We start from the raw sequence: 11,697 nt of genomic DNA on the forward strand, positions 1-11,697 counted from the left end.
GGTCAATGACATCATCGGACCATACCAATGCGGCTTCAGACCTGGCAAATCGACCATAGACCAGATTTTCACTCTGCGCCAAATCCTGGAAAAGACCCACGAAAAACACATCGACACATATCACCTATTTGTCGACTATAAAGCCGCATTCGACAGCCCTATCCGTTCAGAGGTGTTTAAAGCCATGTCTGCGTTCGGCATTCCTGCAAAATTAATACGGCTATGCAGGATAACTTTAAGTGGCACAAGGTCAGCCGTTAAAGTAGGAAAGGACCTATCGGAGCCCTTCACTACCGAACGAGGATTCAGACAAGGTGACAGTTTGTCGTGTGATCTTTTTAACATCCTACTGGAAAAGGTCATACGAAACGCAAAGGTGAACAGAAATGGCACTCTGTACACCAAACAACACCAGTTACTCGCCTACGCCGATGACATCGATATAATGGGTCGAACATTGCGAGCGGTAACAGCCACCTTTGAACAAATTGAAAAGGAGTCTGCCAAAGTGGGTCTGGCAGTAAACGGCGAGAAGACCAAGCTGATGGTATCAACGCGCAAGACGTCCTGTAGACTCGGACCAACTGTGGAACTTGAGAACTATAGCTTCGAGGTAGTTAAAGACTTTATATACCTTGGTACCGCCATAAATAAAACGAATGATATCAGTTTTGAAATTCGGAGAAGGATTGTGATGGCCAACAGATGCTACTATGGTCTAAGTAAGCAGTTTAGAAACAAGGCCACCTCTCGCCAGACCAAACTCACACTTTACAAGACGCTGATACTACCCGTGCTATTATATGGATCAGAAGCATGGGTACTCGCGCAAGCAGATGAGGCAGCGCTTGGGGTGTTTGAGAGAAAAATTCTCCGAAAGATCTACGGGCCGATCTGCGTCGACGGTGAATATCGGCGTCGAATGAACCACGAGCTCTACAATTTATACGCAGACATCGACATAGTCAGTCGTATTGAGCTGCAGCGACTACGGTGGCTAGGCCATGTTGTGCGGATGAATGAAGAAGCCCCAGCTCAAAAGGCATATAAAAATGAGCCTACGGATGGTTCCCGTAGAAGGGGAAGGCCACGAATTAGATGGAAAGACCAAGTAGAAAACAACATCTTGGAACGTGGTCTTCCAAATTGGTGGACTTGCGCACAAGACCGGCGCGCTTGGAAATCTTTTTTAAGCTCGGCTTATGGAACAACCGTTCTGTAACAAGCCAGCTAAGTAAAGTAAGTAAGGTCATAGAATTTTCGCGGCAAAATTGCACAATTTTAAATTCATCTCTATTTCTTTCTTATTCGTTTGGGACCAATTTAGAATAAGTTCATTAAAAATCTCATTTGAAATTACGGCCCTAATATATACTGACTATATATTTTACAAAAAATTAAACAGACTAAATACACCTTGCTACCAATAAACCAAGAAACCAGAAATTAGGAACACTATTGACCCGAATAAAATTAGCAACTCCCAGCATGTCTACATCAAAGGCAAGTCAGTGGATACAGCCTTACAGGAGGTTATTGGACGTATCGAGAAGAATATGGAGTCCTCCGGCTACACCTTGACTGCGTTCCTCGATATTGAGTGAGCTTTCAACAATGTGAAGCTAGAGGCCATCCATTCTGCTCTCGTAAACTCAGGTATCCCCTCACTTCTAACGGACTGGATTGATAGAATGCTTGAAAGCAGAATTATCAACTCATCCTTTGGAGAGGGTTCCGTAAGGAAATCAGTCAACGGAGGCACACCGCTGGGCGGAGTACTATCTCCCCTTCTGTGGCTTCTGGTGATAAATGAGATAGTGCTGAAAATCGACCATGTTAAAATAAAGGTTTTAGCATGCCGATAATGTAGTCTTGCTAGTTGGTGTGAAGTTGCTAACGACCATTTCAGATATTATGGAAGGCATCCTTTCAAATCTGCCCAGCTGGGCACACACCAAGGATCTTGGTGTAAACTCCACTATGATAGAATTTGTGCTTTTCACTGGGAAAAGTAAGATTCCAAATTTCCGCTTGCCATGTATGGATGGAGTGACCTTATCCCTTTCTGAAGAAGCAAAATAGCTTGGCACAATCATTGACTGCAAACTAACGTGGAATAGGAATGTTGAGGAACGGTCTAAGAAAGGACTGCTGGCACTCTACTCATGCAAGAACTCCATAGGTAAGAGCTGGGGATTAAGACCCGAGATAATACACTGGCTGTATATGACGATTGTCTTACCCATTCTTACTTATGGATGCCTTGTTTGGTGGCAGGAGGTCAACAAAAAGATGCTGCTGACAAAATTAAGTTTAGTACAGCTATCAGCTGTGGTGTACTTCTTCAATGTTGAATGCAATCCTGAATCACCAACCACTGGACATTCTGATTAAATTCCAGGCGGCCAGTTGTGCCCTGAGGCTCCGAGAAACGGATGCCTGGAAATCGCTAAACTATGGTCATGCTAGTATCCTCAATATAACGCCAGGTTGTGATTTCTTGAGGATAAATATTCACATTAGTGACTATGTCCCTCTCATAGAGACTTTAATTACATCAGAGTTGATTTTCCTGGTATAGAATCCTGGACTAGTGACTCCTTACCTCTACCAGATCTGCCATTTGTCACAGACTGGTCAAAGATGGAGGAAGGCATTGGTGCAGGCGTTTATTGTAGGGAATTAGAAATATACAACTCATATAAATTTAACAAGCGTTTTTCGAGCAGAAATCCTTGCAATCACGAAAGCGGCCGATATAGTCAAAACACTTACTGCCGATATTACGGGACCGGTGACTGCATGATATAAGACGGATAGTTAATTTATGTTGGGTTCCAGGACATAGCAACATAGAAGGAACCGAGCTATTTCATTGGCAAAATCCGCTTTTTCTGCGGCGAGGTAGTCGGTAACAGATGGTCGAGAGAACCTGGTTGCAGAATCTCAAAAGCTATCTGGCCTGAATTCATTCGCCGAAGAACTTCATCGCCATTGTCACATAATAAGAGAGACATCAAAATCATTGTGGGGATCATAACAGGTCACTGCAAGATTAGATCTCTCACTTCGAAATGGTACTCCAGCGGAGAGGATTACTGTCGTCTATGTGAGGACGAAGAAGAGCTAGAAACAATTGAACATATCCTCTGTAGATGTCCATTACTGAGTGGCAGAAGACACAAACAGTTGTGGATTAAAATATTAGCTGATGACCATTGTAGCCAATGATCTTATCTTTAATTAATCTTATAATTGTCAAATTGTTATAAATACATAAATAAGCCTTGTACTAATATAAATAAATAAAAAAATTGTATTCGCCCTGTATAAGCTTTTACATTCATGCACTTGTATCCAAAATAAAACATTGTAGACCTTTAAATTCCTACATATTTTATTGTACCCAAAAAACAAAATGAAATAAAAAGTAATTTCTCTCAGTTTTGTAATTGCAAAATCTGTGACCTAATTCGCAATGTTGCAATGCAGATGATTCAAAATAGTTTTTTTTTTGGTTTGTTTTTATTTTCTTCTTTTTTATTTTTATTTTCAATTTTTAAAAATAAACAATGCTGCTATATAGTAATATGGTATAGTATGTTTATATCAAGTGTATTGTCAAAAATCTATGTCTCGTGTTTAGTACTTTTTGTTTTCTTCTTTTGCCGCCGTCTGTTGCTCTTTATTTCGCAAACGTTTTCTTTTTTATTTTTAAAAACGACAGATGTTTCCTTTCCCTTTTTATTTCTAGTATACAATATACATATGTATATAGGTTTTATATAAATGTTATTGTATTTATAAATAATTAATTACAAAAAAATAAAAAATAAAATAAACAATAAATTCTAACAATTAAATAAACATAACAAAACATAAATACAGTATACACACAAAAAAAGTTTTTTATTGTAATTACAAATATTTCTTTGTTTTATGTAAAAAATTTTGAAGGGAATATATTTTAAATGAACCGATTAAGGATGATGAGCAAAGGGAAATAATAATCAATACAATCAGCATATCAAAGGGTAAATAAAAAAACTTGAGATTCCAATGCAATTTATAGAAGTTATAACTAATTTAATTTGTATTTTTTCTTTGTTTTTGTAAATGAGAAAAACACAGCTTTAACTTGTTTCCAATTTTAAATCAAAAGAAAACATTATTGGAATATATAATGATTTCTTGTTTAAATATATTAGTATATATATTTTTTGTTTATTAACATATATATTTAAATACAAACATGTACGTTATTTTAAAACTTCTGTTTTTGTTTTGTAAATGTTGTTTTTCTCAAAAGAACTAAATTTTAAAACTTAAATTGAAAACGTTTTTGTTGTTGTTCATTTTCTGCTTTGTTTTCTTTTTTTTTTTGATAGGTATTCGAGAGTGAATCGAGTTAATTGCATTTATAGAGATACATATATGTATATATCAAGTAGAGGTTTTTGTTTTTTTTTCATATGTGTAAGCATTCGATATTCATTCATTCCCAAGACATACACACATACGTACACACTTATTAAGATAATTATTGTTGTGTTTTTGCTGAGAAATGAGATTCCTATTGAGATTATATATGTGTGTGTGGTGCATGTCTATTTTGTTTTATATTCGCTTTATATTCTTGTTAGTAGTAGCCTTGGGCAAGAGTCTTCATGTTCATCATTATCAGTTTATTGTTTCATATATGGATATTCAATATCCCGTAACGGCACAAATGTTTCCTTAATGGCTTGTGGGGAAGTCCAGCGCAAAATGTAATGTGGGCCACCAGCTTTGTCGTTGGTTCCTATTTCACAAAAAAAGTAAATAAATTAATTAAAAAAAATATTGCAATTTATTTTAAATATACATACCAGACATACGACCACCACCGAATGGTTGTTGACCCACAATTGAACCGGTTGATTTATCATTGATATAGAAGTTACCAGCTGCCATTTTGAATTCTTCCAAAGCCTGCTTCAAGAAAGATCTGCAAAATAAAAGAAATAAACGAATGTGAAACGAAAGTTGTGAAGTTTACCATGTTTTTATTTTTTTTTATAATTTTAAAAAATATTTTTCGAGCCCCAAATAAGTCGTGGATTTTTTAAGAATATTTTTGCAGCCCCAATAAGGCGTGGAATTTTTAAAGAATGTTTTTCCAGAACCAAATAAGGCGTGGATTTTTTAAAGAATATTTTTCCAGGACAAATAAAGCGTCGATTTTTTAAAGAATATTTTTCCAGGACAAATAAAGCGTGGATTTTTTAAAGAATATTTTTCCAGGACAAATAAAGCGTGGATTTTTTATATGATATTTTTCCAGGACAAATAAAGCGTGGTTTTTTTAAAGAATATTTTTCCAGGACAAATAAAGCGTGGATTTTTTAAAGAATATTTTTCCAGGACAAATAAAGCGTGGATTTTTTTAAAGAATATTTTTCCAGGACAAATAAAGCGTGGATTTTTTAAAGAATATTTTTCCAGGACAAATAAAGCGTGGATTTTTTTAAAGAATATTTTCCAGGACAAATAAAGCGTGGATTTTTTAAAGAATATTTTCCAGGACAAATAAAGCGTGGATTTTTAAGGAATATTTTCCAGGACAAATAAAGCGTGGATTTTTAAAGAATATTTATTTAATTAGACACAGGGCGAACATTTTTTAAAGAATATTTTTTTAGTGTTGGCGGTTTATTTGGGATACCATTTGTATTTTGTTTTTGCAAAATAGTCAGGCTGAATCCCAGTTTGTTGTTTTTATAAAAAAACAACTATTTATTAGTGGGGAATGTATGGCATTGTTTGCCGAGGGGTAAGGCAGGGAAGACTATAGTTTCGGATCACGCCACTGATCCTCATCAGTTCCCTTAGTTTTTTGTTGGGATATTCTCCCCAGAAGCTATTGCTTCTATACAAAAAACCTTTCATATCCAAATGTCTCTTGTAACAAAGCGAAGTACTTAGCTGGCCAACGACATAAACTGCATGAGAATTTCGCTGGAGCCTCACTTCGAGGTTAACAAGGCATTTACAAACAATACCACACCTTTCCCACTGTTGTGTGTTGTCACATCGCCACAAATGCACACAAGAAAACAATTCTCTGACACAAGACCCAACTCAGGACTGCAGTGGCTAGAAAACATTCCTCAAGTCTACTATGACTGGAAAAATTCGCATCAGGCCTTCTTTGGCTATGAGACTAGTTATATGACTAGTAACCTCCTACTATGAATATAAAAATGCCCTCATGACTTCAATGGCTAAAAAGCTTGCATGAGAATAGGACCACCGTACTCAAGTCTTCAATGACTAGAAACATGCTTCACACTACGAGCCTTAAACTTGTTTCTATTTTTATAAAAACGGGCCTCAAAAATCGTCAATAGCGAGGAGCTCTATAAACTGCCGGTTTAAATAATACAGGTCTCTCTTTGGATCTATCACAGTAACATCGTAAAATCTGATCAGAAATTCCTTCGAGGGAAAGGGTGTTCTATTCCCTAGTCTACATTCCTGTTGATTTGTAGCTGAGACTCCATCATTGTACCTAGGAAGCTTAATTCTTCGCATACCTTTCAAAGAGCAAAGACATACAAGTATAAAGATACGACAATTGATATGTCGACAAAATCCATCAAGATTAATTTCAGTTTGACACTGACATTAAAAGGCAGGCTTGCCAATATGAACGTCTTTATTCCATTTGTTGTTATATCTATGCCTACAAAACAGACTTCAATTGCATGTTTTTTTCTCAATAATATTATCATCTTTTGTATATCTACTATCTTTATCATATCGAATTTAAACAAAAAACACCCACAGAAACAATACTTACTCATCTTGTGCGAATACAGCTCCAGTCAATGCAAACTGAGTTGATGTCGGTACCAAATTCATAGCATTTTTCAAATCAGCATCCTTGTAAACATAAACAGTTAAAACAGGTCCAAATATTTCCTCAGTCATTATTTTGTCTTTGGGATCTGTAGTTTGGACAATCGTTGGATTAACGAAATAACCCTTGGCATCGGAATAAGTACCACCAGCTAGGATAGTTAGATTTGGACTATTTTTGGCATGTTCAATATAGGAAGTAATACGTTTAAATGCTTTATCATCAATGACAGCCGATGTGAATGATGAGAAATCTTGAACATCGCCAATTTTTAGTTTAGTGGCTTCTGCAACTAAACCATCTTTAATCTACAACAATTAAATTATTCAAATGATTTTCTTTTTAGGATTGTTAAACTTAAATGAAATGAATTCCAACTTACCTTAGACCACAAAGATTCTGGCACATACATGCGTGAGCAAGCTGAACATTTTTGACCGCAAAATTCAAATGCCGAACGAATGGTACTGGTTATAACGGTCTGTACATCGGCCGATGGATGTACAAAGTGGAAATTTTTACCACCACATTCACCAATTAAACGTGGAAAATTAATGTACTTGTCAATGTTGTTGCCGACTTGTTTCCACAGACGGTTGAAGGTGCTGAAGCGAGTAGAAAAATGAGATATAATAATATTTTTCAAAATAAATAAAAAAGTTTTCAAAAAAGACTATGAAAATTTAATTTATTTCACTTTGGCTTTCAATTAATGTATAAGTCAAGGTGGTATAACTTGGTTCATATGTAAAACCAGTAAGGAAAGTAGTAAAGTCAGACTGGGCCGACTTAAAAAAAAAAAAAAAACAAATCCAACTTACGGAACTGAACCGGTAAAATTGATGCCGGCCAAATATGGTGAAGCTGTAATGGTATCACCAAAGACAGGACCATCGGCTGGTACAAAATTAACGACACCATCAGGAACACCGGCCTCACGCATAATATTAAAAATGCGCCAATTTGAAAGAACAGCAGTATCTGAAGGTTTCCACAAAACAGCATTGCCCTTAAATATAAATTTCAAAACTTAATTAACTTGTTTAAATTTTATCTTCAAATTGTTTCTCACTTACCATCAAAGCTGGTGTATAGGCCAAATTACCGCCAATTGCGGTAAAATTAAATGGACTGACAGCAGCCACGAAACCATCAATACCACGATAACGCATCGAATTCTTCGTTACTTTGATATTTTCACTAATTGGCTGATATTTGGCGCATTCTTTTAAGAAGAAAGCATTTAATCTAAAGGAAATAAAAAAATAATATAACAGATGTATTTACATATATGTATATCCACTAATACGCACCTAATGAAATCAATTAATTCAGCTGCCGAATCAATTTCAGCCTGTATAACAGTTTTCGCCTGTCCCAACATTGTGGCTGCATTCAATTCCTGCCTATATTTACCGGCCATTAAATCCGCCGCCTTTTCCCAGATCTTCAAACGTTCACTCAACGGTGTACGATCCCATTTGGGTTGGGTTTCAACGGCTGTCTTTATAGCGCTCTGTATAGTCTTACTATCGGCATAATAGAATTTAGCCAATTTATGTTGATGATTATGGGGCATAACCTGATGTACAACTTTATCGGTGCGTATTTCTTTGCCCCCAATGACAATTGGAATTTCTTCACATGTAGCGGCGGTACGTTTTAATGCCTCCTCGATGGCTTTGCGTTCGGCTGAACCTTTTTTGTATTCGAGTATAGGTTCATTGTAGGTTTCGAAATCTTTTAAATTAGTATCGGGTACCACGGAACTAATACCACGTGTCTTTGTCATGAGATTACTGGGTCGAAGTGCCGTTTTAATTAGTGCTACAGCCATTTTTGGCCTAACACCAGTACTTTGTGTTGTGGCGGTACGGGCTAGTTTAAACATAATTCTTGTTTGTTTCGGTTCGTTTTATTCCTTGTTGAGCTTAATCTGAAAGGAAAAAAACAAATAAATTAGAATGGATCTAAAACGAGCAAAAACGTTGTTAAGTTCAACCGGATCGAACTTTTTATATCCTCCCAACATAAGGTGGATATTCAAAATACCTAAATTGTTTCGAGATCCTTAAATAAGGACTATGCAAAAAAAAAAACTTTGAAAGATTAAAATTCAAAATACCGAAATTGAGGTTCAAACTTTATATGAAGGCTTAGACTGAATATTTTTTGAGAGGATGTTTTTAACTGCCAAGAACTTGGAATGGCAAATTCCAGTCACTTCGCTTATAAAATGCGTCTCAAATGTGATTATCAAAAATTCCTAAAATGGAGCAGGGCCATAAGCATAGGTTTTTTAGAATTTTATTAAAGACCATAGTTGAAGTTTTTTTTTTAATATTTTCAAGAACTAAGATTTTTAAAATTATATTGAAGAACCGTAATCATAGATTCTTAAGTCTATTTTCAAGACTCGTAAAAGTAGATTTTTTTTAGAAGAGTACTTTTTAAAGAATAGCTTTAAGGCCCATAAATCAATGTTATTTTAGAATATTTTCAATATAGATTTTTTAGGATTATTATCAAGATCCCTAAGCATAGATTTTTAAAGAATATTTTCTAAATTTCGTGCAAATCGAACGATATATAGTAACTTTGGTACACCATTTACATTAAATCGGACGAAAATATATACGGGAGCTATATCTAAATCGGAACCGATTTTCACGAAACTCAACACATATCATTGTAGACTTAATTCAGTACACTATACAACATTTCGTGCAAATCGAAAGATATATAGTAACTTTGGTACACCATTTACATTAAATCGGACAAAAATATATACGGCAGCTATATCGAAATCTGAACCGATTTTCGCGAAACTTAGCACACATCACTCTAGACCTAATTAAATACACTTTGCAAAATTTCGTGCAAGTCGAAAGATATATAGTGACTTTGGTGCACCATTTACATTAAATCGAACAAAAATATATATGGGAGCTATATCGAAATCTGAACCGATTTTCACGAAACTTAACACACATCATTCTAGACTTAATTCAGTACGCTTTGGCAAATTTCGTGCAAATCAAATGATATATAGTGACTTTGGTGCACTATTTACATTAAATATATATATATATATAGTTACTTTGGTGCACCATTTACACTAAATCTGAACCTATTTTTCCAATTTCAATAGGGTTCATCCTTGGGCCAAATAGATGAGCTGTGCCAAATTTGATCCAATTCGAATCATAATTGCGACCTGTTTACAATTTAACATGCATAAATCGACTCAGAAAGTGATTCTATGCATATTTTCAAAAGGAAACCTGTGTCTATCGCGTTTTCTTTTGCAAACATATGCACAAAGACATAATACCCAGTAGCACAGTGCTGTGAAGGGTATAAAAAGGACTTTTATTACAATAATACCTTTTATGCCTCAATTTAAATAAATAAATTAATGAGTTGAAGTTTTTTTAAGAATATTAAATACATAACTTACTTGTGTATAAGCAAATTCAATTTCAACAATTTTTTTTAAAAGATCAACAACAAGTTCTGACGGTAATGACCCAAACCATCATATAAACGAATACCGCAGCAAGAGATCTATTTAAGTGATCTTTTTTCTACTCAATAAAGATTTGATGGACAACATATGAATGAGTGTACAAAACAAAGCACACACATACAGAGATACAATTTTGCAAATATACATACATAAAATATGCTGAGTCTATACATACATATATGTATATATGTGGGTTCCAATGGAATTGTTTGTTGGTATCACAAAAGAAAACAATAGTTCAATTAACATTAAATGCACAGTACCCAAAAATATTAAATCTTTAGTGTGACAGAGAACATACGTATATATACACAGGTACATGCATACGTATACAATACTACCCCCCATGGAAGAGCAATTTATGGGGGATCCAAAGTGAGGGAAAATAGATTAGAATAACATTTAATTATTAAATAAATTATGTTCAGATGATAACCAAATAACCTGAAGAATAAACACGCGACAGTGTCCCATGGGTGAGAGATCGCACATGAAACCATTAACATTTATTTTCAATTTTCTGGAATTTCTATATAAAAATCCAAATACTTATGCAATCATATTATTGATCTATTATTCTACTTTATAAATTAATTTTAAATGCAAGTAGCATTAATTAATGAATTATCCAAAAAATCCTTTTAGTTACACCAATTTCTTTTTTTTATCCCATTTTGTTTAGATTTTAGCATATGTTTGCAATATTTTAATTTATATGACAATTGTGCTGATTTTAAAACACAAACAAGACATATACATACGTCAATGTCTATATTAACATATTAATATTATATATACATATGTACGTCTATCTAAATAAATATCTATGTGAGATATGCACTTATGTGTATATTAGTTACAAAACAATAGAAAACTAAAAAAACAGATTCTTATGTCAGCTGGTAATATTAACCCATTAAGAATCTAATACCTATTATTTAAGAAACTGCCTTTGTCTATAATAAAATAATTTTTTTTCGTTAAGCATCACGTGTGGGTTTAATAAAAAAATAATTGTTCATACATTGACAATCACAACAACACAAATTAAGTGGAACACTTTTTGTGTTGGCCTTAATTTAATGGGGGTAACTTTGGAAAGGGTTTTATATTACTCTTACATTAAAAATATCATTTGAAGAATATAGAAAAAAATGTAAGATTGAACAGATCATGTGATACCCTACACAACTACACCAGAACCATGACTCATATACACTTTAATACGGAAAATGTGTCTCATTAAAAAACCAAGCAAAGCAAAGTA

At 34.5% G+C, this 11,697-nt stretch overlaps 1 protein-coding gene across 1 annotated transcript; it reads right to left on the reverse strand.

Moving 5' to 3' along the window:
* Positions 1–4,614: 4,614 nt before the first annotated feature.
* LOC133321945 (delta-1-pyrroline-5-carboxylate dehydrogenase, mitochondrial-like) lies at positions 4,615–8,750 on the reverse strand. Its single transcript, XM_061531017.1, has 7 exons — positions 8,215–8,750; positions 7,978–8,149; positions 7,723–7,910; positions 7,284–7,506; positions 6,842–7,209; positions 4,869–4,987; positions 4,615–4,801 (listed from the first exon to the last, which is right to left on the reverse strand). Exons 1-7 carry the CDS (start codon positions 8,736–8,738, stop codon positions 4,686–4,688), a joined length of 1,710 nt encoding a protein of 569 aa, XP_061387001.1. The 5' UTR covers positions 8,739–8,750; the 3' UTR covers positions 4,615–4,685.
* Between the last annotated feature and the right edge of the window lie 2,947 nt (positions 8,751–11,697).

This window comes from Musca vetustissima, unplaced genomic scaffold, assembly GCF_032173495.1.
Source record: "Musca vetustissima isolate MV318-11 ecotype Yass unplaced genomic scaffold, APGP_CSIRO_Mvet_v1 utg128388, whole genome shotgun sequence".
Classification (NCBI taxonomy): domain Eukaryota; kingdom Metazoa; phylum Arthropoda; class Insecta; order Diptera; family Muscidae; genus Musca; species Musca vetustissima.